The sequence below is a fragment of the Periplaneta americana genome, chromosome 12 (genome assembly GCF_040183065.1).
Source record: "Periplaneta americana isolate PAMFEO1 chromosome 12, P.americana_PAMFEO1_priV1, whole genome shotgun sequence".
Lineage (NCBI taxonomy): Eukaryota > Metazoa > Arthropoda > Insecta > Blattodea > Blattidae > Periplaneta > Periplaneta americana.
Genome location: NC_091128.1, coordinates 179,197,185 through 179,225,144, shown reverse-complemented (window position 1 = coordinate 179,225,144; position 27,960 = coordinate 179,197,185). Strand labels below are relative to the sequence as shown.

Below are 27,960 nucleotides of genomic sequence, written 5' to 3'. Positions count from 1 at the left end.
AGTTGTAATGTTGACATTTGTATTAAAACAAAACCATTGTCTCAGGTAAGGAAGTATTGCAATAATGTTTATTCTGCGAAAACTGAAGTACTCACAGTACAGTAATATGTGCAAATATGCAATACACAGTTTATATATATACATATATTATACTACAATCTCTTTGCTATATATGACCGTATTCATGCATTACTCTCAAATAACTTACATTTGTTAAAGTCTCTTCACAAGAGGTGAATACACTTAATATTACACTTTATTTTTAAACAGGAATTACACCAAGACTCACACATAACCATTCCACTGCATTTGTCAAAAATATACAGGAAATTGATCACAGTGTAACAGCAAGATCCCTAAAAATGGTAGCCATTTTATGAACAGGCTACCGATTCAAAAATTGGTTTGTTTCTAATTCTGTCTGAAATAATAAAATATTGGTACCGGTGCTGGCCCATCTTCACAGCATGTCTTTCCAGACTTAACTAGTCTAGGTTGAGAAGTGAGCATTTCGTACTCCCACCATTTTCTCATACTTCTCCATACGAATGGCACAATAGAAAATGTTACATTTTATTATTACTACCAAAAAGACAATAAAAGATCACGTATTCTGATCCGTTATGCTTGACCAGCCCAAACACGGAACTTCCTTGTATAATATGATTTAATTGTAAAATTTATACTGCTCATATACTCTGTTTATTAATTTTTTTGTTTATTTATTTTTTTTTTCCTCTAGATACATTGTAATATATTGTGTACCTTGTTTGTAATCATCATTGCTTGTCTTGTATTGTTTGTATATGAATATTGTGGTCGCAAAAAGACCCAGCAGTTATGCGATCTAAAATAAATCTTTAAAAAAAAAAAAAAAAAAACCACGGAACTTCGTGGGAATGTTATACATCCTGAGTTGTCAGCAAAAGTGAGCAAGAAGATAATTGCAGGATTAAAGTTTGCAAGCATGTGTGTTTAAGTTCCCTCTTTTCTGATATATTAGCATAACACTTGCAGAATCATAGGGTCACTCCATTGTGACGGTTGTGACATTTGTACTACTCGCGAAAAAAAAATATTTTTTTTTAATAATAGGGCTACATGTTCAAATTTGTTCAAAATTATATCTACAGTCTTTACAGAAGTAGGTACTTCAAAATATCTAAAAGAACATAATAATGACACTGTAGATCCTACAAAACACAATTTTCTTTTTTTGTGACGGTTGTGACCATTTCATGACATGGAGTTCCCAACAAGAGTTCTTTAACACAAGATTTCTGTGAAGTTTTTGGATAAGTGATATCAACTTATTTTTTCCAGATACATTAAATCCAGATGTTTGAGATGGGCAGGGCATAGCACATATGGATGAATCCAGAAATGCATATAGAGTGTTAGTTGGAAGACCGGTGGGAAAGACCTATGGGGAAGCCGAGACGTAGATGGGAGGATAATATTAAAATGGATTTGAGGAAGGTGGGATATGATAGTAGAGATTGGATTAATCTTGTTCAGGATAGGGACCGATGGCGGGCTTATGTGAGGGCGGCAATGAACCTCCGGGTTCCTTAAAAGCCAGTAAGTAAGTACGTAACATTAGATAGCAATGCGTAAGGGCTCATATATAGATATGATGCTCTAGCTATATGTATTGAATACCTTTTTAATTTATGTGTGTGACGGTTGTGACAGTGTGTGAACTTTATTATCATATACCATGATATCTGCAAATATCTAGATATTTTTATATGAAGTTATATATTGTATTATGTACCGGTACTAAATATTTTAAATGTACGAAAAATATTACTGTTCACATATTGTGTCACGGTTGTGACATTAACACCTATTAACTATGCTAAAGCAAATGTGATTAATATATTTCGCATAGAAACTGGAGAACCCATGAAGAACAAGTAATTCCCTCCAATATTAAACAAGAAACTGGCTGTCTTCAGAACAAAAGAATAGTGAGTTGCACAACACAGTTTATAGAAATTATAAATTCAAGGCATTTTTTTATCCATTCTTTAAATTTAGAAATGTGGAATATTAAGGAACACAGGATCAGTAATTGGTTGTTATATGCCAATAACCATAGAGTGAATTTATTATCAGTACATACTTATCAAAATCCACAGAAAACTTAACTTTAAAATTTTAGTAGTTATGTCAAAGTTTACGTGGAATGGCCCCATATCAAAGTTCGATTTTTGGCATACTTAGTCTATTTTACACGATTTTTGTTCACATTCATAATACTTACTTACTTAATGGCTTTTAAGGAACCCGGAGGTTCATTGCCGCCTTCACATAAGCCCGCCATTGGTCCATATCCTGGGCAATATTAATCCATTCTCTACCATCATATCCCACCTCCCTCAAATCCATTTTAATATTATCTTCCCATCTACGTCTTGGCCTCATAAAGGTCTTTTTCTCTCTCTGGCCTCCCAACTAACACTCTATATGTATTTCTGGATTCGCCCATATGTGCTACATGCCCTGCCCATCTCAAACGTCTGGATTTAATGTTCCTAATTATGTCAGGTGAAGAATACAAAGCGTGCAGTTCTGTGTTGTGTAACTTTCTCCATTCTACTGTAACTTCATCCCTCTTAGCCCCAAATATTTTCCTAAGCACCTTATTCTCAAACACCCTTAACCTATGTTCCTGTCTCAGAGTGAGAGTCCAAGTTTCACAACCGTACAGAACAACTGGTAATATAACTGTTTTATAAATTCTAACTTTCAGATTTTTTGACAGCAGACTGGATGATAAAAGCTTCTCAACCGAATAATAACAGGCATTTCCCATATTTATTCTGTGTTTAATTTCTTCCCGAGTGTCATTTATATTTGATACTGTTGCTCCAAGATATTTGAACTTCTCCACCTCTTCAAAAGATAAATTTCCAATTTTTATATTTCCATTTCGTACAATATTCTGGTCACGAGACATAATCATATACTTTGTCCTTTCGGGATTTACTTCCAAACCTATCTCTTTAGTTGCTTCCAGTAAAATTCCCGTGTTTTCCCTAATAGTTTGTAGATTTTCTCCTAACATATTGAGTTCACATTCATAATATGAATCAATTCAGCTGGAATAATGTATGAAATAATTTTTACTAAAAATAATGAGCCTTTATTTGAAAAAGTAACTTAAATGCTGTTTACAGCTACAGGGAAATAACATAACCAGAACTTCAGATGTAATTGTTTGGGCTAGTCAAGCAGAACAGATAAAGCAGTATGAAACGCTTCCTGGCCTGGATGATAGCGCAGCGTTTGGGTTCATTCAGAATCTACAATATATCTTACTTTTGAGAAGTCATCAAATGCTAGTCTGACCTGGGTGATATCATACAAATTAAACCTCACTTCACGGTTGAAGAGTCCAAAATACTCTTCATAATCCAGTTGCTATGAAAGCCTGGCATGTTTTGTGATCATATACGAACAGAATGGCGTGACTTCCTAGAAAGACATGCTGGGGCTTTCACTGTCTGCATATACCGCAACAAAGTTATTTAAAGTAAAAATTAACAATAATTGTGGAACACAGAGTATGTACAGCACATCTTCCCTGCTGCTCCAATATGAATAACTGGAATGCATTCCAATAAAAAGAAACAACATTGACGGTGGCTCACCAATCTCTACACACAAGCAAGAAGCAGGAGACAGCGAGTCTGTGCCACACAGCCTGGTCAGTGGTGGGGCTACTCCATTCAGATCTGCATGAATACTGCCACACAACTCCAGAGTTCATTTGCGATTATACGTTTGGGTAGCAAATATGAACTATATAAATTTCAAGACAAAAGAATTCTTGAAACAATACTGTACCGATTACAGCTTTTCTCTGATGACAGGTAATTTTCATTTTGACCAATGACCCAACTGCACTGAAACTATACGTCACTTGGCTGTTGTACACCGTGTCACAGCAAGTTTCAGTGCACCAGGACAATGATGAAATAGAGGTATTTCGTGAAACCTACTCTGAGCCTACATTTTAAGTGTCGTAATTAGGGCTAGGATTTTGATGAAATTGCATCTTTTTTTCTAGTAAGCCAGAAACATAGCTGCTTTAGTATTTATATGTTATGTGATAAACCGAGTGTTTTAAGACATATTTGTTAGGGCATTTTTTTTGCATTTTTTGCCCGTTTAACTCATAAGAGCATCTTTTGTTTTATTTGGACATTTTTTTATACATTTTCATTAAATTTTGGCCACAAATCCCCATTATTAATATAAAATAATGTTTATTTCCTTTGATATTTTATATACATATTTTGTCCATTAATACCCATTATTTTTTACTTGTTTATTTCACGACACTGTATCAACTACGAGGTTATTTAGTGTCGATGGAATTGGTGATAGCGATATGATATTTGGCGAGATGAGACCGAGGATTCGTCATAGATTACCTGACATTTGTCTTACAATTGGGAAAAAACCTCGGAAAAAACCCAACCAGATAATCAGCCCCAGCGGAAATCGAACTCGCGACCGAGCGCAACTCCGGATCGGCAGGTACGCGCCTTAACCAACCAAGCTATGCCGGTGGCTAATACCCATTATTTTGTATAATATTTTAATCGTTTTTCTACACAAATATTGCCATTTTAACGTAGTACACCCCATGTAATGGATCAGTCCAACCACCCCTTCAATATAGACTCCTCTATACCTGCTAGTTCCGGATAAGAGTGGCCTTGTGGTGGACTACATGGAAGTACATCAGGTAAAATAATTAATTAAAGTGTACCACTTAGAAAAAATTATTTAAAATTAAATAAACTTAAATGTTGGTACTAGAATTTAATTTAATTACTAGTCTAAATATTAAGTAGTACAAAACCTCTTTTCCTACTAAGCATTTTTAAGGGCATTTTTTTAAGATTTTCAGGTCATAAATGCATTGTTTTAGGACTTTTTTCATGATTTATAGGTCATCAAAATCCTAGCCCTAGTCATAATAGTCTTTACTTTACATGTTTTCTTTTTATGAACAGACTATCCCTTGTTACAAAACATCACATGAACTCTAGGATAGAGAAGTCATCAGTGCAAAACAATTTGTATCATTCTGTCGTAAATAAGACAGGATATTTCTGTGATAGCTTTGAACGGTTCTCTGCAGATTTTACAGCAACACTTGTAATTCAATTCAAACTGCAATTGAATTGATTAAATGTGAAGCACAGGAACGCCATTTCATAATTTCAATTAAGAAACACACCAAACGAATTATCTTTGCATCAAAAAACGGATGCTCCCTGGACCAAATTATCGTATTTTATAATTGTTTGAATGCATCAGAAGTCAGAAGTCTTGCTAAACATGAAGCACTACGAAATGCCACTGAACGAATAATTCACAATTTTATCACTGCCAATGCTGCGCTATAAACCAATTTTCGGCAATTTAATGTAAAAGACTGCCTACAAATATTTGGAAAGTTTCAGAGAAAATACACAAATTCAATTTCTAACACGATTTTTTTGTTTTTAAATTAAGTAATTTGCTGGGAGACCGTTAGATATAGGCCACTCTTACACTAAACCTGGAGTAATTTAAGCTTATTAATCAAATAATATGATTCTACTTACTGTTTTTTATATGCTCACCTACCTGTATGTAATTTCTATTGTATACATATTTCATTGTTATTTTCCATCCGAAGATCATTAAGAACGCTGAATATAATAATTAATACCTCCTATCTTTCTTCAAATAGTGTTTATATGCCATGTTAATTTTCATTTGTTTTCATAACTTAACAATGATGCACATTGGGAGCAACATATAAGAAATTATTTTCCTACACAATCCACGCTATATTCACGTTGTTTTGAAATGATTAATCGAAGATGGTTTGCTTATTGTTTATTAAACGCACATTTGTGTGTAATTTCTATTCCATACGTTTTTTTTCTATCCCAAGATCATTAAGAATGGTGAATAATATTCATGCTTGTTTCCTGTATTTCTTAAAATAATGTTATGTGGCATGTTAGTTTTTATTTGTCGTTATTTACGTAAAAATGATGCGCCAAAAAATAAAAAATAATAATAACTTCATACTCACTCCACATCCTATATATTCACATTTGTCTTTGAGTGATTTATTAAAGAATGTACCGGTATTTAAAAGACTAATAATTTAGAAACATGTTACATAAATCATCCTTGTGCCAAAAGCGAATGCTCCCTGGACCAAATTGTCGTATTTTGCAGTGGTCGTCAGTATTCGCTGAAATGGGTAATAATAAAATAATATAATATAATTATGTTGTACGTAGCAAGATCGATTATTTAATTGATAGGATATTTTATGAGGTTGTCACGACTGAGATATCTATTGTCAGTTGCTTTTATTTGTCAGAAGGCCTTGACTGACGGGTATATAAGGACTGGCGCTCTCAGGGGTCGAGGTCGGGGTTTGGGATGGCCCACAAGTAACAAGTTATACTAAATATGTTTAGGATTGCTGTAAAACTGGCCTATGTCTCTCACCCGAAATGGCATGCCTGTGTTTCACAATTACCCATAAAAGTGCCAGAAGCTCCACTGAAACTTGAACATGGGGTACAATATAATTACCAGCTCTTAAGGGTTTAGCTTGTTTCCTTGGTAGTACTGAGTGTAAAAGTCATAGGAAAGATCACAGTTATTTCTCATTTTGAGAATTACATCAATGTAGCCTCTATGCAACCTTATCAAAGGTTCACACATAAGTGGCCAAGAGCAGTGGAGAAGAAAATAGATCTGCTGTAAATTCCATACGAAGAACAACTCTACAAGATTCATAAAGCGGTGTTTGTTACATTATGCTGAGAAATAAAAAAGGTAAAACTTTTTTCTGATTATGAAAAAAGGCTTCCGCATTTTGTATGTTAGAGTATACATTTATGTAGTGAAGTAGTGATTCTGAGCATTTGTTTTGGCAATCCTACTAAAACTACAGTGCATGCCACTTATTGTAATCAAGAGATAATGTTATCACTTGGCTGATGACGTCACTTTTATGAAATCCTTAGAGAGATACTACAACATTGCAAAAAATTTGTTTATTGTAATCAATTATTTGGCTTATGTTTTCACTTTCTTCCAATTTATTAATTTCCTCCCTGAATACGTATTGGAAATAGAATACTACTGTAACACTGGTCAATGTTGAAGAAGTGGATTTCCAGTACACTGTTTCAAAAAGAGGTGGAAGCAGAGGTGACTGAAACACAATGCAGTGGCATTCAACCCTTCCCTTCCACACCCTAAAAAACTTGATGGGCGCTTTGGTAGCTTTCTCTTTTTAAAATTGTGTGCTAACAGTGAAACCAAACACACACCAACAGTAGAGTTTCAGCTTTTGATTTGTGATGGTCATATTGTTGCCATAGTGAAACTATGGCAAGCATGTAAAATAAATGTAAAGACTGATCGATTACAGATAAAATTTAAATTATTGAACGCTATATGGCCCATTTCGTGCAAGCTATTAAAAAACCGAGACAGTATCCTGAGAGTGGCAAAGGAAAGTGGAAACGCGGTGGGACAGACAGCCAGGCGGAGTCCCTTTAAAACCTTGGTTCACGTTCACCAATGTTCGTTAACAAGATGAGCTCATATCGTGCAACAAGAAATGCAGGATCATGCTAAGAAAATGGGGAAAGGCAGTTTTGTGGCAACAAAAGGATAGTTTTATCGATGGGAGGAACAGAAATGAACGTATGGAGAGCAGAAGAATCTGATTTCTCTGCGGCAGAAAGATGGATAGAAGAGTGACCGAAAATTATTCCAGAATTCTTTCCAAATTGTGTTTATAAAGCAGACGGGATTGACTTTATTATTATTATTGTGCCTTGCCTGAGCACGTTTAGAATGAAACTGATAGAGTGTGAAACTACGAAGGATTGATTGACAGTCTTGTGTGGTGAAGAAGAATGGCAACACAACAACAAAAGACGATTTATTTGAGTGGTGACAGTATTGTATTGTCTTGAAGTTTTATATTAAACACTGAAAACTTTTTTCAGTCACTGTTATAAGTAGACTAATGTTATTAGTTTAACAGCAGTCAAAAGTGACCATAATAAGTAGCATACACTGTACTTGTTAACTTTTACAGAGACATTATGACGTGAGGCGAGAAAACACCTGGTTACTGGCGGCACGCTCCCTGTGCGGTCTGCGATGCACAGGTTGTTGGACGTGCGGCATAATAGATCCTCAGTCACCATATGGCATTCGCTGTAGTCACAAGTCGTGTTACAAAAGTCTTGATTCTTCAAGTGCACAAAGTTAGTGTATAAAGTTTACTGATTATTGTGTATTTAGGGCCGTATTCATAAACTAGACTTTGGATGAAGACTTCCCAAAGTTGACTTTCATAGTAAAGTTTAACTTTGTTAAAAGTCCTATTCATAGACAATACTTCTGAGACTTTGACTTTGGCTTTGGTAAGTCGAGATCTGACGATCTTGCTCTAATGTTGACAATCACAATCACTGCCTTCTAAACGAATTAAATTAATAGATGGCTGAAATAGAGTAGGCATTGCCACAATCAAAGCCATCTTTTGAGTCACAAATCAATGAAACAATTGAATATCAGTACATGTTAAGCATTGTTAATAGTTCTTGCAGCTTTACATAAGAATAATATTATTCGAGGGCTTATTGTGAAACTAACGTAAGTACAAAAATTGACATTTTTAGGTCTTTACACCAATAGATAATAATTTGTTCTTCTACCTGGCCACAAAAAATCGTAACTCAGTTCGAACAGTCTTGTATATAACACAATTCATAATTACAAAACATGATGGTATAGTTTATCTGAAATAGTATTGCTTGTTAAGAATTTTGTTGTGAATAAAACATATATTGTAGTTACGTTAGTTTCACATTAAGCCCTGAAATTATTTCATTGTAAAATAATTTTGTTGTGAAGATATAGAAGAAAGGATTCCACCAATAACAGACTATGAAAGAGACATATTATCCTGCTGACAACTGGTAGAGTTATTCCCTGCATATCTGCAGAAACTACTTAAAAATGATCTTAAATCAATAAGCAGAAAACAGTATTAAGACGACCGCAAGAATTATAAATTAACTGCATTTCCAACTGTATAACCTATCCTCTATAGAATTAAATAGTAAGAATCAATATTACGGTAAGCTATTAATCCTTACCTACAGCATAAACTCGCGATGAAATAAGTTGTATTATTTATTGGTGGAACAGATAATCCTCTTTGATTATTCATCAATGAAAGTTGAAACATGACGAGGATATTTAATACTGTCTGTTTATCAAATCTGTACCTGGATTTGAATTTATAATCTATAATAATACGCTAAGGAACATGAGCAGCTTTAATAATCTCCTGGATGTCCTCAATATTCTCGGAAAATTCAACAATTTTCCAAATATCAGCCATTTTCCTTATGTCCACGAACGAAAGTCAAAGTCAAAGTCTAGATTTTCGGCAACTTCGAAGTAAAGTCAAGATTGAAGTTTACTTTCCTCAAAGTGTCGACTGTGAATAGGAAAATGGTCACTTTGTACTTTCCAAAGTCAACTTTGGTCCAAAGTCTCGTCTATGAATACGACCCTTAGGTAATGCCTAACAACAAATTCTCATTGTGTGAACCTGTGTACATGTCAATGAGGGAATTATAGTGTATTTTTGGTATGAGACTAATAAGTGATAATTTGTGGGCTCCATGAAGCCCAGATCTAACACCCTGTGATTTTTATTTATGGGGAACACTAAAAGGTAGGGTTTATAGGAAAAATCCTCATTCTATAGATGACCTAAAAGACTATATACGAGAAGAAATCGAGGCTATCAATGATGTGGAACTTCAGAGTGTTGTTCATTCATTTATCAAAAGATGTCAGTTGTGTGTGGTGGCAAATGGGGACTATTTTCAGCAACGACTATGAGCATCGTAAGTCCAAATTATTGAACATTTATTGTTAGTACTGTTATGTATTATAGAAGTGCCGGAGAAATGGTTATACACTCGCTGGAAATCACGCTAGCAGTGGGCCACGTGTCACCCGGCATTTTCTCACCTCACATCATGTCTCTGTAGAATCGGACACATTCCACTTAAAATGATCCCAAGCATAAGATCTGCAAGTGTCGGTAAATCGTTATATAAATATGTTTCATCAAGATATGGACATTATTTACAATGACTCTGCCAAGCTTTATGAAGGCTGCTTTGAACTCCCCAGCACTCATTTGCTTTTTCCCTAGATCTATCTCCATTACAGTAAAGAAATATACAGCTGCACGTCACAAGTTTAACCCATCACTGTAACTTCCACTTTGTGACATACTGCAGTCTCTACTGATGTTATATGCAGGCCGAAAGTAAATGTAGTGGAGAGGTAAATGTTCAGGTTAGCACAGATTAATTTCTTTTGGGTGTGTGCAGATGAGTGCTTCTATGTTTAAAGAATAAACGATGCTGTGTATACTGTACATAGTTTAAAAGTTTACAAGCCATCCTCATGATGGCAGTTCCAGTTTATTGCTCATTACTGGAATCAATCACACTACACACAATACGAGAATCTTTATGGCAACTTTCTGTGTGCAGCTTTGAAAGCACATGGCGTTGTGTGGCACAGACACACACATTAGAATCACAGTTCTGTGACGTTGCAACTAAACTGAAACAATGGCCACCCCGACAAAATGCAAATCTGGTCGAACTAATACTGGCCTTCACATATAAACTCTTGACTGCGGGACTTCGCTAGAGTGAGTTCGATCTTGTGGGGAAGAATGGTGCCCTGTCGGCTAGAAGTCTGTTACTCTGTTGCACAGAAGAGTTCCTGCAGTGTTTGTACTTTGCCAACTATCTGTAATTGTCGAAGTTTATTTACACTAATCAGAAGATCTCATCAATCTGAACCTTCCTGTCACAATTGTCTTATATTTTGCAGAAATTTTTTCAATGTGTTCTAGTTCCATGTACTATGAAAGAATGCAGTATTGCGTTGGCAGCATTTAGCGCTCTCTCTTGAACTGCACAATGGGAGGTGAATCTATGTCCACATCTCAGCTCCTCGCAGGTACACAATGGGTACAGGGACGGGATATAACCAAATTGCCAACTGGCTCTTACTGATAAGATATATAATAAATTGATTAAAAACGTTGACTCATTTATAGGGAAGTGTATTGTGTGTTCATTTCCAATTGGGAGCATTGTTTTTTCGTCGATGACGTCAATGATCTACAGAGCGTTCGCCTACGGGTGGGACCAGGAAAGCGGCATGTATTGATACGCCACTTTGTGCGAGGCGCAGTTGTTGAGACACGCTCGACAATCAAGGTCGACAAGTTATTAGTTGTGAGCCAGATGTTGCAGTATTTAACACGTACAGTGCAGTTTCTTGACACAGTTGCTTAATATTCAGCATGTGTGTAAAATTTGTTAACAATGCAAAATGCAAAATTCACGCTTGAACAGAGAGTTTTTATGTATGATGCATATGTGAAAACAGAGTCATGTAGAGAGGTGCGTAGGCAATTTGAAGTGAAATATTCGGGTGCTCCAATTCAGAATAGAGAAACTGTTAGACGTCTTGTTAACAAATGAAGGGTCGATAAATGCTACAATTCCTAAGCGAAAACGAAGAGTATTGACGGGAGAAAAAATTGATGAAATCAGTGCATCATTTACACGCTCTCCTAATAAATCTCTAAGATGTGTTTCACAGGAAGTTAGTGTTTCAAAAACATCAGTCTTTACTGCTGCTAAACTTTTAAAATTAAAACCCTACAGAGTATAGTATAGAAAGCGGAAGCTTATGGATAGACGATTCCCGCAAGCGACACCGCAGGCAGGCCGCTTTCCTGGCCCCACCCGTAGGCGAACGCTCTGTATTTGCAGAGCCTAACCAAAGCATTCTAACATAATACTGCACACATGCTTGTGTTTTGTTTGTTAACATACAACGAAAACAACTGGGGATTAAACTCGCTCCATACTCAAGGCCTCACAGGCACAAAAAACAGATCTCACTTGAAAATGAACACAGGCTGTGTTTTGCCTCAGAATAAGTCTTTCCCCACATTCAGTATGGGTACCCGTTCCAGATAATGACAGAATTCAAATGCTTACTGTGACAACATTATGATCACAGCTGAATGTTAAAGTTATTAGCAGTCAGCCTATGAACCGAAGTAACTTGTGTGACACAACCAATGACGCAGACGTTGCGTGTAAATCTCTCAGTAATATCTCAGCACTGAGAGCAGGTACAGACCTGTGCGACAACCACTCATTTGATTTGTAATCGCAAAGTGATAATACACTTCTAGTGAAGATTTGTTGTAATTTCAGAATGTCGCTTGATATGAAGGGAAAATATTATATTGCATGTCCTTCATTACTTACTTCTCTTATCACAGGCTCATATTTTCCATTTGTAAACAGAAATAAAAATTAAACGTTCAAACCAATGCAACTGTAGATTCATTCCTGAAACTAGGTGACATATCCCACATGCCAGTGTATCCCTGAAAGAACACAGAATCTTTTTTAACAGACTGGTCTGTACTTCTCACTGCTACTGGCTATACTGGCTACCTCATTCCTGCCAGGCTCAGAACTGAGATGTGTTAGACCACAATAATTCTGTTTTTAATGCAGAAATGCTGCCGAGGAGACAAGAGAGTAACGTAGACACACCAGACTTCTGTCACTCCTACTTCAATCCCCAGTCAAGAGCGTACTTGTGAAGGCGAGCACTACTGAAGCTGGAATGATTACATGGTGACGACGGGCATGATGACGCTCTCAGGCTGGACGCCGTGCACCTTGGCGTGCCTGATGAGATGGCACTTCTGCGCAAAGAACTTGCCGCACAGGGCGCAGGTGTGCAGGTTCTCGCCGGTGTGCAGCCGGGAGTGCTTCACGAAGTAGCCCTTATCCGCGAAGCGCTTGCCACAGACTGAGCACGAGAAAGGTCTCTCCCCCGAGTGTATGCGCACGTGTTTGAGCAACGAGCCCTTCTGCGCGAACGCCTTGCTGCAGATGGGGCAGGCGAACGGCCGCTCGCCGGTGTGCACCCTCATGTGGTTGACGAGCGTGCCGCGGTCGGCGAAGCTGCGCGAACAAACGTCACACGAGTAGGGCTTCTCGCCTGTGTGGACGCGCAGGTGTCCGTCGAGATGGCCCTTCTCCGCGAAGCAGCGTCCGCAGACGTGGCAGACGTGGGGCTTGGCCCCGCTGTGCACCTTGTTGTGCCGCACGAGGTGCGAACGGTCGAGGAACGTCTTTCCGCAGGCCTCGCACTTGTGGGGCCGCTCCCCCGTGTGGCGTCGGGTGTGCACCACCAGATCGCTCTTGCGCCCGAACTTCTTCCCGCACACTTCGCAGCCGTGCGGACGTTCGCCGGCGTGCGTCTTCAGGTGGCCGGTCAGATGCTGTTTCTGGGAGAAGCAGCGGCCACACAGCGGGCACGGGAACGGCCTGAGGCCGGTGTGCAGTCTGGAATGTTTGACGGCAGTCGAGCGGTCCGAGAACGCTTTGCCGCAGAGGTCGCAAGTGAACGGCCGCTCACCCGTGTGTATGCGGGCATGTCGGATCAGGAACTCGCGCTGAGCGAACGACTTGCCGCACACGGAGCACAGATGCGGGCGCTCCCCTGTGTGGGAGCGCAGGTGCTTCGCCAGCCCCGCGCGCTCCGAGAACGCGCTGCCGCAGACGGGGCACACGTGCCGCTTGTCCCCCGTGTGGCTCCTCGTGTGCCGCAGCAGGTGCGACTTCTCAACAAAAGTCTTCTTGCACTGCGGACACTCGTACGGGCGCTCCCCCGTGTGACGTCTCATGTGTATGGCGAGGTCTCCTTTGCGTGCGAAAGCCTTCGAACAAGTCTCGCAGCTGTGCGGCTTCACGCCGTCGTGCAGCTTGATGTGGGAGTTGAGGTGCGTCTTGTTGGAGAAGGTCTTGCTGCAGATGGGGCAGGTGGGAATGCCCTCTCCCTGGTGCGCCGATCTACCTCTCTTTGGAGTCTGGAACAACAGCGATGCAAGCTGTGCAGTGCTAGCTTTCGAAACCGGCTCCACTGAACTTTTCTGTTCCGTTCTCCTCCTTAATCTGCCGACACTTCTATGTGGCTTTTTATTAACTCTAGCTCTCAAACTACGAATCCTTTCTGACAGCTGAATGTCTTCTGTATCAGATGCCTTCTGGCTATCTTCTGAGCTGTGAAAGAAAGAATAAATTTACATTTTAAGCAGTCAAAAACATTACAAAGCTTATTCATGAAATAATTTTCAGTAAGATGTTCATAAGTACAATATATAGGTTTAATTCTGAATATTTACTCAGCTATTTTCTATTCTTACAATTAATCAGCATAAACAGGTTTGCAGCTATCTGTGCCCAAACAACCTCGTCAAACGCAGTCAGACTTGACTGACATGTGTCTGAAGCAACTGCCACGTGTATTGTAGCAGGAGACAAAATTTTTAAATGTGAAGCAAACAGACACTACCGGATGCAAACATTCCATTCATAAGCACTCATTCTTTCATGAGCTATGAAATAAAACTTTTTTCTTCAAATTAAAATACACAAAAATGTCGAGTAACTGCAAGGAAAGGTCTCCACTATAGGCATACCTGGCAAATATAACAGACTACTGCTATGTCACCTTACAGCGAATCATAGTCTTTCTTTCGGCATAGGCCTATATGAAAACATATTTACACAATATATATTATTTTAATGTACTGAAGTACATATGATATTTCCATGCAGATATTCTGCGTCATCATTCGATGAAAGACGCTTATTCCGTCAGATCCCGGCCAACTAGTCACTCATAACGAGTGCACCTCAGCACATGTGTGGACTTCAGTCCTACGTTCATAGACATCTATGACGTAGTGCAGAGGGTGGCCACTAGAGGGAACCCAAGAGTTGGAACTTAAACTGAGACGATTCTGTCCGGCGCCGGGGTGGGTATCTGGTGTGGCTTAGTGGATAAAGCATCAGCACGTAGAGCTGAAAACTCGGGTTCAAATCCCGGCGCCAGAGAGAATTTTTCTCTGTTCCAATACTCTTTCATTGTATATTTACACAAGGTTTATTAAGTGTCCAATAAAGAAAACTATGCAAAAGTAAAAATAACAAAAAAGTATTAAATTTAAAATAGTTTCTTCCTTTGTTGATGGTGACTGACATAGAAGTTACAACAAAAATTTTTTTAAGAACAAGGCAAGTGCCAAAAACTGTAGGGTACCATCGAAAAGCACCGTATTATGTGTGCCTCGCCTTGTGATTTAATGGAATAACTCTTTGCTAGTACTTCACAGTTGACACAATTATCGCTTCTTTGGTTTAAGATTCCAACTGTTACAGTTCCATAACTCTTGAGAATTAAACTTATGTTCATATGAACTCCTTTATTTGAAATTACCCCAAAATGAGCTTGCGTAACCTCACGAATCACGCTATACAGCACATTAGAATGATATATATATATATATATATATATATATATATATTGATTTCACCTAACCCAAGAAGGTGAAGGTTTCACTTGAATATGAAGGAAGTGATGAAGATAAGAGAAGCTGGGAAGAAGCTTACATTCTCTGGACTGTGTTAACTCCAAGACTATTGGTTATTTGTTTCACTTCGTAGTTTGCTGTTCCAGTCAGAAAACTTTCAGAATTTTGAAAGCGAAGAAGCCAAAAAGGGAATGCAATCTGCTAGAACATCCTATAAAGTAATGATGCCTATCAATACACACATAGTACAGTCTTGGTCACCAGCCCTGTCTCCCACATCAACCTGATACTTTACAACTCTAATGAAAAGACTTCTTACCAAGGCGAAGGCACTAAGATCCAAAATAAGTAAATGCTTGTGTTTGGAAAAGCTGGATGTAGTGGAAGATGATACAGTACTTAATTTGTTACAGAAAGATGTGCTGTATGCATTGGAATTAGTCCTGATATCATGAAAATAAGAAGCCTAGATTGAACAATGTCAGGCCTTACTATAGGACACATGGGCTTAACATTGCCATAAGAAACCTATGTATAAAAACAATGAAGAAATAAATTAATCAGTGGGCTGTGTTTAGAAATCAGCAGGCTTTGTCAACAGCGAATAGGGATTATAAAGAATGGACACTTCGCGTCGGTACCTTTGAAGTAGCCGGACTGATTTCAATGACCTTCAAGCCGGCTAGAGTGTGAGATTCTGCTTTCTCCCTAGAGTTGGCGCTGACATCACACCAGCTAGCAGTTGACACAGCGGAAATATAACACATATAATTAATACATCTAGGTACATTATGTACTCAAATAAAATAAATTGGATCCATAAAATAATAAATCCGTCATTAACTGTAATGTCTAGACTCTAGAGTTCCTTTATAATGAGAATTGAGACGTTGACCTCAACAACAATTAAAATATGTAATGATTTGATAGCACTGAAAATGGAAAAAACAAAACTCTTATGAGAAGTAAAACCATATCCCTATATTATATTATATACAAATATTAAACGAATTTGATACATAATTTTATAATGTATTATATTATTTTATAATATAATTTATTATATCTGAAATATTAAAAATTATTATTACAACTAGTTTGTCACTGAGAAATAAGGAAAAGCTGTTAACTTGAATTTATTTGAAGCAAAGCATCACTGGATTACGCAATAAGGTAGGTGATGTTTGGATCCTGTGTCTCAACTCTATTCTCAATTATTATCTTTGCGTATGCTCGATTACACTAACCTCTAGCGCTTGAAAGTGGAACTAAACGCCGGTACACAGAGAAACAAAACACAGGGAAATTCGCTCAGTGTCCATTCTTTATAATCCCTATTCGCTATTGTCAATTTATAAGACAAGAGAACATCAGGCTTTGATTTAGCAACTGTAAATGATATTCGCTTGTTTTACAATTTGCCAAAGCCTACTAATTTCCAAACATAACCCACTGATTAAGTTATTTATTCATTGTTTTTATACATAGGTTTCTTATTACAATGTTAAGTGCCTATGTCCCATATCTAGAAAAACGGTAGGCCTGTATATATATGTAGATAATTTTGTTTTTATGTCAGATGCGTTTCCTTTATAATACAAAATGTAGAGTTCAGTTCAGTTTTAAATTGGCCATGAACAGTTTTCAAGATAATTTTTTGCAACATTTCTCTTCCAATTGTTTTTTTGGCACAACTGTTTTCACGAAATGGATGATTATGCTTATTTTGATTTTATTTTCGTCATTTTCAAGAAAATTGTCTCGTAGAAAACTGCAAAAAAAATTACGGTGCATATTACAAACATTTGGCTGTCATCTTGTTTGTCAGTGATATGATCACATTCTGCTGGTTGGAATGGTCGTGGAGTGTATTGTATTCCACTCTGCAATAGACGTGGACACTTTTGAATAATACAGTCATGTAATTTATATTATTCTGCTTGATTGGGAAAATACAAGTTTCCTTGTTGAAATATAACAAGCATGTAAAGACACTCATTTATCATTACAGGACAGCCAATTCACTTTCTTTAAAAAGTGGAGATGAACAGCGTTGTGTTCCTCAGAATTATTATAATGCCATTTTATTTTCTTAGACTGTTTGCTACTCGAAAAAGTTGGATTACGTCAAATCAGTATTAGAACACAGGATCACATATTAAAACATGAAGACATTTCAATGTGTCATATAAAGATGGTGGAGACGGTAACTTTCTGCCCCTTCACAGCACTCAGGAAATGGAGAGGGTTGGCAGAAGCAAGCATTGTCCTCATGGGCAAACACTCTGTTAGGCTCCCAACAAGTAAGGTCTAGTACCATACTGAAATCATCTTCCACTACGAGAGCCAGCAAGTCAGATCAATGTTCTCAGTCCAGATATATCAAGGACAGATTGATGCAACCATTTCACATTACAGGTTTGATACATTTCTGTAACTTGAGTGTTTCAGTCATTGCAAGTTGAACACATCACGAAAACTTTTCTAGATATCTTTACTATAAAGCATGGATGGGCATCATGCCTTACTTGAAATAATGCCTCACTGACCTTCACAGAGCTTATCACTCTGAGTGACATCACCTTCACAGTCCCCGTTCCTCCCTCACGTAGCTCCTAGGTGTGGGCAGGTTCTATATCAGTTTCATAAGCAATATCAGTGGTGGCATAATGGCATTATCAAAGCAGTGTGTACGCGTTAGAAAACTATTATTTCATGAGAAATGGGAGGAAGAGGTGTTTTGCTGTTTAGAAGGGGAGAACATACGATGTATGTTATGCTCGAAAATCCTATTAGGCAATAATAAATTTAATATACAACGACATTACTCCTTATGTCATAAATAACATGCCGAATTAGAAGGTAAGACAAATTAAATGCTATTTTTCGTACTATTCCGAAGAAAATTTATGATCTAAACATTTGCATAGTATATTAAATACAACATTATACCTTAAAGACGCTGCATTAAAAGGTATGAGGAATTAAATTTTGTTTGTACGTATTATTTCCAAAAGAAATTTATAAAAAAAATATCAAATGTGCGTAGAAAACGAAATATGATTTTCTGAAATTATTTTAAATCGAGAATGTGTAAATCTATTAAGTAATCTTGATAAACGCCAGAATATTCAAGAAAATAAACGTAGACAATGTGATGGAATATTATTGGCTAGTTACGCAATTTCTCGCCTGTGATTTAAATCAATTCAATGATGGAGAAATAGTAAAGAGGTTTATGATTAAAGCTGCCGAATTAATTTGCCAAATTGAATAAAAGTTTTAGAGTCGCTCACGTTACCCAAGCGCTTTCCTAATAATTCGCCACTGACCGCCTTAGCGATTACGATAAGGTGACGCAGGTCACAGCAGTTTATATTTCCCATCCTACTCTGCAGTCTCCTCTCCTAGTAAACAAACTATTTCAAATCAAGTGCCTCACGTAACTGAAAATTGTGCCAATGTATGCTATAAAGCTTACTGCTAATATGGTCTTCAAAATTACACTTTTGTTGCATTTAGTGTTCCCATACATTCACAATGTCCCAACTTAGCAAATTTCTCTTCAGCACTCAAGCTTCATTCCAATGTCGTTTCTAAAATATTTCTGAACTTTTCTTTGTTCGTCCTTCACACAACGTAACAGAACACAAGAATTCTGCAGAATACGAGTGTGTGAGCTCTCATTGATATAAAGCCTCATTGTCCTCATTCTAAATCTAGGCCTGTTAATTCAAGACATCAGTTTTCATTAGTTTATATGCTGATAGATGGATAGGTGTGCCCTGTCACTGACCAACTATGCTTACTACTGCAGCAGTACAACTAGGACCCTTTCTGCTCTGTCTTTCAGAAAGATACTGCAGGTCAGATGTTGTTATAGTGGCTGCCTGGATTTTTTAAAGCATCTAAAAGGAAGAATCAACACACAAACCATGGATGCTCCCATTTACATACGGAAAGTGCATAAAGACATGATATGAACTATTTTTTATATTTAAGGCAAGAGACAAAAGGCATATGACTCGGTTAAGAGAGAAGTTTTATATGATATTCTTATTGAATTTGGTATTCCCAAGAAACTAGTTCGATTAATTAAAATGTGTCTCAGTGAAACGTACAGCAGAGTTCGTATAGGTCAGTTTCTGTCAGATGCGTTTCCAATTCACTGTGGGCTAAAGCAAGGAGATGCACTATCACCTTTAATGTTTAACTTTGCTCTAGAGTATGCCATTAGGAAAGTCCAGGATAACAGAGAGGGTTTGGAATTGAACGGGTTACATCAGCTGCTTGTCTATGGGGATGACATGAATATGTTAGGAGAAAATCCACAAACGATTAGGGAAAACACGGGAATTTTACTGGAAGCAAGTAAAGAGATAGGTTTGGAAGTAACTCCCGAAAACACAAAGTATATGATTATGTCTCGTGACGAGAATATTGTACGAAATGGATTTATAAAAATAGGAAATTTATCTTTTGAAGAGGTGGAGAAGTTCAAATATCTGGAAGCAACAGTAACAAATATAAACGATACTTGGGAGGAAATTAAACACAGAATAAATATGGGAAATGCCTGTTATTATTCGGTTGAGAAACTTTTATCATCCAGTCTGCTGTCAAAAAATCTGAAAGTTAGAATTTATAAAACAGTTATATTACCGGTTGTTCTGTATGGTTGTGAAACTTGGACTCTCACTAGGAGTGAGGAACAGAGATTGAGGGTATTTGAGAATAAGGTGCTTAGGAAAATATTTGGGGCTAAGAGGGATGAAGCTACAGGAGAATGGAGAAAGTTACACAACACAGAAATGCACGCATTGTATTCTTCACCTGACATAATTAGGAACATTAAATCCACACGTTTGAGATGGGCAGGGCATGTAGCACGTATGGGCAAATCCAGAAATGCATATAGAGTGTTAGTTGGGAGGCCGGAGGGAAAAAGACCTTTAGGGAGGCCGAGACGTAGATGGGAAGATAATATTAAAATGTATTTGAGGGAGGTGGGATATGATGATAGAGAATGGATTAATCTTGCTCAGGATAGGGACCAATGGCGGGCTTATGTGAGGGCGGCAATGAACCTCCGGGTTCCTTAAAAGCCAGTAAGTAAGTAAGTAAGTAAGGCAAGAGACTTCTCAGTTGTACAAATTAGGCGATAGGCCTAGACAAGTATGGCTGCAAATTAAATTCATTTTCATGATTTTGGCAGAAATGCACGTTTTTATTGTTTATAAATGTGAAGCAGGATTTTGTCGTAAGGAAACCCGTTCCAGATTCAGACGAGCTTCAGGATCCCATAGTTTTTTGTGGTACAAGCCTTCATTGATGTCTGAATGACAGGCATATCAGGACACGAAGTTGAAAGTATGAGGGCAAGTGCAGTAAGACAGTAGGCTGCAGTGTGTCCAGAGTCAGGAAAGGCAGGTCCTCAATATGAAAATTAACTAAATGAAATTACTTGACGGGTTTGTTGATAGTTAATATTTACTGGTTATTTAACGATGTTGTAGAATTGGTGATAACAAACCATGAAATTACCTGACTTTCATTTTGCAACTAAAAAAATCTTATCGGATAATCAGTCCAAACAGGATTCGAACCCATGGACGAGCCCCACCCATCATGTGCCAGAATTCGTATATTTAAAAACGAACAGTATTTCATCTTATGCCATTAGAAATTAGGCAATAGACAATGTGAAAAAAGACGCAGTCCTGAATAAATCAGTGAAAACTATGAAACAATTATTTTTAAGTGCTAAAAGCGTCTTTCGTTAAACAGAAGGTTTGAGCTTCCGTAGCTTACCAGTCAGCATGCTGGCTTCCAGGTCTGAAGGTCCCATGTTCGATTCCCGGGCTTAGCTCTCGGGTAATTTTTTTTTAAGAAGAAAAGTTTCCTGAGTGTTACGAGTCTGGAAATTTGTATGAACACGAAAGTGTCGCGGATTATTAATCAACCAGACTGCAAATAATAAACAATATTATCACAACTGTCGCTTTTTTCTTTTTAATTTATTGTTAACACTCTAGCAGCTCTTAGGTGCTTCCTGGTTGGGCTCGTAGATAGCGTTACTTGGCAGTAATGTTGTTGTTGTTTTCTAATGCCGGGAGTTTGACAATAAAGTCATTTGACCTCTTGCACTCCAATATTTTTCAAAGATATTATCATGGTCAGCCACTGAAGCACAGATTTTGAGGTGTTCCGAATCCATTTCTTGGTTTGAGTTGCACAATGGGCAGTTAGGGAACTGATATATTCCAATTCTATGCAGGTGTTTGGCCAAACAATCATGGCCTGTTGCCAATCTAAATGCAGCTACAGACGATTTTCGTGGTAAATCGGGAATTAACTGTGGATTATGATGCAGAGAGTTCCATTTTTTCCCTTGAGCTTGTGTTATCTAATTTTGTTTGTTGAAGTCTAAGTATGCAGATTTAATAAATCTTTTCACAGAGTAATACGTAGATTTAGTAACAGGTCTGTAAGTAGCAGTGCTGCCCTTCTTTGCTAAAGCATCCGCATTCTCGTTTCCCAGGATTCCACAATGGGATGGTATCCATTGGAATACAATTCTCTTATTGAGTGATATTAATTGAGAGAGCATTTTAGTTATTTCTGCTGTTTGAGATGAAGGTGTGTGTTTAGAGGCTATTGATAGAATAGCTGCTTTGGAGTCTGAAAATATAACTGCATTCTTAAATTTATTGATGTGGCATAGAAGACTCCTGAGACTTTCACTTATTGCAACGATTTCTCCATCAAAACTTGTTGTTCCATATCCAAGAGATCTATAAAGTGAGAAGAGACAGCACGTAACACCTGCACCGGCACCTTGTTCTCTTGAGATCAAGGATCCGTCGGTGTATAAATGAAGCCAGTTTTGTGGAGGGTAAAGTAAAGTTCACAATGAATCGCGTGATGTGCAGAGTTCAGCTCTACATGCAATTACTGGAGTAGATTATAGAGCAACAAACAAGTTTTACATTCTGTACTAAGTACTGAATCCACAGAAGACCTCTCCAATAAAATTCAACCAGTTTACAGAATCAATCAGGAATCATCCAAATCCATTACTTCATAAAATTACAAATTAGGTACAAGCTGTCAAGAAACGAAAACCAGCCGCATTTTTCATTTCATATGTTCAAGGGAAAACGTCAAGTTGACGAGAAAAGACATATTTATAACAATATCAATGAAGAAAATCATGTAGAAGTCGAAAGCAAAACACTGCTTATCTCCGAAGAAAGAGATTTCAGTGAACCTTGATGTTGGCTGGTTGGTTGAAAGGTGTATTTGGATTTCTACCCAGCAACAGTCCTGATATATACAATTAATTATCTTAATTAATAACCCGCCACACTCGCATTCATAGAAATTTCGAGACTCAAGGCATTCAGGGAATTTTTCTTCTTCAGTAAAAATTCTCCAAGAGCTGATTCCAGAAATCGAATCTGGGCCATCCAGACACGGAGGCAATCAAAGAGCTGCTGCTGGGCAGAAGCCTAACACACGCTTCATTGTTACATTGTTGTAACATCTTCTATGAGCTCAACCAGATGCACTATGAGGTGCTAAATAAAAAAGGTTGTTGAGAATTTACGTAAATGTAGCCATTTCGAAAACAAACGAGCAGCAGCTAAATCAACAGAACTAGCAGTGTTATAATTATGGTGAGGAGACATTCCTCCAATTCGTGGGAATCTTGTTTATTAACAACAGGACTTCAAATTCTCAGATCAAGTAGGCCTATGTACAAATCATCTCTGTAGATACATTGGATTATAATATTATTTTAATGTACTACTACTACTTACTGGCTTTTAAGGAACCTGGAGGTTCATTGCCGCCCTCACGTAAACCCGCCATTGGTCCCTATCCTGAGCAAGATTAATCCAGTCCCTACCATCATATCCCACCTCCCTCAAATACATTTTAATATTATCTTCCCATCTACGTCTCGGTCTCCCTAAAGGTCTTTTTCCCTCCGGCCTCCCAACTAACACTCTATATGCATTTCTGGATTCGCCCATACGTGCTACATGCCCTGCCCATCTCAAACGTCTGGATTTAATGTTCCTAATTATGTCAGGTGAAAAATACAATGCGTGCAGTTCTGTGTTCGTGTAACTTTCTCCATTCTCCTCTAACTTCATCCCTCTTAACCCCAAATATTTTCCTAAGCACCTTATTCTCGAACACCCTTAACCTATGTTCCTCTCTCAAAGTGAGAGTCCAAGTTTCACAACCATAAAGAACAACCGGTAATATAACTGTTTTATAAATTCTAACGTTCAGATTTTTTGACAGCAGACTGGATGATAAAAGCTTCTCAACCAAATAATAACAGGCATTTCCCATATTTATTCTGTGTTTAATTTCCTCCCGAATATCATTTATATTTGTTACTGTTGCTCCAAGATATTTGAACTTCTCCACCTCTTCAAAAGATAAATTTCCAATTTTTATATTTCTATTTCGTACAATATTTCCGTCACGAGTCATAATCATATACTTTGTCTTTTCGGAATTTACTTCCAAACCTATCTCTTTACTTGCTTCCAGTAAAATTCCCGTGTTTTCCCTAATCGTTTGTGGATTTTTTCCTAACATATTCACGTCATCCGCATAGACAAGCAGCTGATGTAACCCGTTCAATTCCAAACCCTCTCTGTTATCCTGGACTTTCCTAATGGCATATTCTAGAGCAAAGTTAAAAAGTAAAGGTGATAGTGCATCTCCTTGCTTTAGCCCGCAGTGAATTGGAAACGCATCTGACAGAAACTGACCTATACGAACTCTGCTGTACGTTTCACTGAAACACATTTTAATTAATCGAACTAGTTTCTTGGGAATACCAAATTCAATAAGAATATCATATAAAGCTTCCCTCTTAACCGAGTGATATGCCTTTTTTATTTCAATGTACATTTATAAAATATATTACTATAAAAGTATATTATTTGTACGTATTTATCTAATATTCGACATTGCCATCAATGATGCACTGAAGAACTGAAAACGACAATGGGATGAAGATCAGGGTCGACAAGACCCAGTTCATCACCAACGCGACCTGACAGGACTAACTAATTTATAAGGTTTACCTACTTATTTACTTTCACAAATGCAGATATGGAAATTTATATTTTCCGTCTTAAGTTCGTTCAACAGGGATCATATGACAAGGAGGAAGGACCCGATTCTGTAAAGCAGACGAATATAATATAGCCACGTTCGATTACCGTTTTGTAAAGTACCGCTATATAGACGGCATAGTGGTTAATTGCGAATAAAGTGTCCAGAAAAAAAAATCGGATATTTCGATTAACGCAAATTTCCATAAAATAAACTAGTCCCTGTTCTACAGTTAGCCACGATGTTCGCGTTCATGGAAGCAGTGACAAGCACTCTGGCAGGGCATCTGGATTAAATTACGGAAAGGAGATTCATATAAAATATCGGTGACTCACATATGCCTCTTTTGTACTCAACGGATATGCGTGCAAATGTGATATTCAAGTATTTAACACTCGTATCTACGTTATTTATTGTCTGTTTTTTTTACAGTTTAGACACAATATAGAATAGTTATGGCGAAAGTACAATGGGGTTGCGGAGGGCTTGTGCCCTCCCCTCGTAGTATCATATGAACCGTTCAGAGCAAAAGTGGTGTACGTCAAAAATGGGTAATGAGGTTTAAAGCAAAAATTCTGTAAAATACAGCGCAAAGTAACAGTTAATATGTCCTACGTGCTATCAACTGACTACTAATGGTTTAAATAAATTGAATATTAATTGCTACATTACGCTATATTTTACAGAATGTTTACTTTAACTCTCATTACCCATTTTTTACTTACACCACTTCTGCTCTAAACGGCTCATATATAACATGGATATCGTCTTTGCACGTACAGCAAGTATTAATACACAAATATATACAAAATGTCGTTTTAGTTCTCGCCTTATACAGTATCTTATTCACTGTATTTACTCGTACTGTTATTCACTGGACAGTTATAAATAAAAAAATATTGGGCTTTAAATCGGTTTGGCCGTATCCAGGATACTCTGAATATCTTGTAGGAATGGTCCGTCAATCTTACTGTAGGCTCGTATAATATATGAAATGTCAATGGGACGTTTTGAAATAATAACGTATACGAATATAATTTGTAAAAATTTAAATTGATATCATTTGCAATAGTACAGAAATACCTATTCAAGTATTTCATGAATCGATTAATTTGTATCGTTAGTTGAAAGACATTACATGGAAGGTATGCACTGTAAACAATTTTAACGTGGGATTTTCAACTGTGTTGTGGTCTAGTGAGTAAGTTGAAAGACTACTAAACAGAAGGTCCGTGTATCGATTCCCTACGGCTCCAATATGGTAAGTAAAATTCTTTCGAATACAACTTTCTACTATTATTAAAATAAAAATATATATGTTAATTTATATAAGTGCGTTCATCGTGTCAAGATGTGCACAAATTCATTTGGACGTCATTTTAGTTTGTGTTTGCTCGTTACCGTGCAATTTTAATATTTCACGGAGAAAGGCCGAAAGAGTTCATTTCAAGACAACCGACACGGGATGTACATAGTCAATTTGAAGTGTATAACGATTTATAGGAAGGCTGTTGGTTAATTCATTATCAGTCCTTTTAAAAAATAGTTATTCGGCACCGATGTAAAATAATACGTAACAATGAAAATAGGCCTATGCTAGAATGAGAAGTACAGGGGCAAATCTCTCTTAAATGCTTTTCCATCACAAATTTTATATGATGTGCCTCTATTCGGATCTCAATTCCTCTTAAAATAAACTGTCTTACATTTGGGTTCAATAAATGGATAAGTGCGTACGCTACAGTAAACATGTAAATGTAAAGAACAGCCAATCACAACAATCAGCGTATATTGACAGCTGCCCTTACCTATCGTCAGCATTTTCTTTTTCGGTAGGTTTCTGTTTCTCTGCTTTGGAATTTCCGTCCTTAACCTCACTTTCAGTCTTGTTTTCAACAGACACTGAAGATTCTTCGTTGGTATTAGATGGAATTTTAGGTACCGGTACAGGCGGTACAGAACTACTTTTAGTTTCTATGTTACACGATTTTGTGTTTTTATGGTTTAATTCATCACGTTTATTTGTAGCTTTCTGAGCATTACCATCATTGTTTTCACTATTTTCTTCTGACAATTCAACTTTTACATACTCTAGAGGCATTAAGTTCTCAATTTCTTCACCACATAACACGGTATTGGAAAAGCCATTCGCGTCACATATCTCGAATTCTTCTTTTACTACACCACACACATCATTACAGTTCTCTACAATTTTCGATACAAGGTCGCCACTTTTGCTAGCGGCTTTTTCGATGTCCGATTTCAATAGCAACATTTTAGACGACATTTTACATTCTATAATCTTGGGCATAAGTTCTTCAGTTACACAACTAGCAGGTTTTTCCATATTCGATTACATGTTAAATTAGGCGGCATTTAAGAAAATGTGTGAGGATGTCTGTCGTTAAAATACGTCTTGATCACATATGTAATTGAAAACCCAATTGAATGAGAAAGATAAATAAAAGTCGACGTTCATTATGAACGGAAAAACAAATTCACAGGTATCAACAGTATACTCTGGTCAGATTGAAACTGTTTGAACTATGTCTAAATTATTTATGAAAATTGATGTGCACAATATTGTAACAATTATTATAATGTTTAATGTCTTTTGCAATGTAAAATACATATATAACTATCATAAAAATTATTTAACTCTTACATTTTACGTGAGACTAGTAACTGTACAGAAACAAATACCTCGAAAATAAAACTATTCAGTGTAACCAATATACATGATGCACATTTCTCCCGAAAATGTAACATTACAATGTCCATAACTCAATAATTAGAAAATCGGCGTTAATATGAGTTCTCTAGTATGAATATATTCGTAGGCACAGATACCTATAATTATTTTCTTTGTTGCACAATTCTATTTTAAAAACTGGGAAAGCCAAGTCCATCTTAATACTAATATTAAGGTGAACTGGAAAACTGTGCAGATTATTTACTACAAAAAAAGAAATTTAACATAAGAAAGGGTTGTGATTACGAGTTGAGATTTATATTATCGACATTCTTATTCTCATATTTTATATTAAATCTGCCAGCTACAAACACAGTGTTTCTTCAGCAATTGTTGGCACCTTTGTGCGATCAGTCGATGCCATTTTGCAAGAGCAATGTATCGATAAATCTTGCATTACCATCTCAGGTGTACCAACGTTGATCAGTGCGCGGAAATCTTTTTTCGTATTCTGCAAATATGCATTTCTGGTTATATTAGCACGTTTTCG

At 37.2% G+C, this 27,960-nt stretch overlaps 1 protein-coding gene across 1 annotated transcript; it reads right to left on the bottom strand.

The window, feature by feature from the left end:
- Positions 1-46: 46 nt before the first annotated feature.
- LOC138711249 (zinc finger protein 260-like) lies at positions 47-27,435 on the bottom strand. The gene is made up of 2 exons (XM_069842667.1): positions 26,527-27,435; positions 47-14,261 (listed from the first exon to the last, which is right to left on the bottom strand). The coding sequence occupies exons 1-2, from the start codon at positions 27,063-27,065 to the stop codon at positions 12,821-12,823; spliced, it is 1,980 nt and encodes a 659-aa protein (XP_069698768.1). The 5' UTR covers positions 27,066-27,435; the 3' UTR covers positions 47-12,820.
- Between the last annotated feature and the right edge of the window lie 525 nt (positions 27,436-27,960).

Bases quoted from the DNA above. Each gene is read 5' to 3' on its own strand.
- LOC138711249 (XM_069842667.1), bottom strand. From the start codon at position 27,065: ATGGAAAAACCTGCTAGTTGTGTAACTGAAGAACTTATGCCCAAGATT. The intron at 14,262-26,526 runs GTAAGGGCAGCT...TTTCTTTCACAG, and splicing joins AAAGAAAATGCTGACGATAG to CTCAGAAGATAGCCAGAAGG.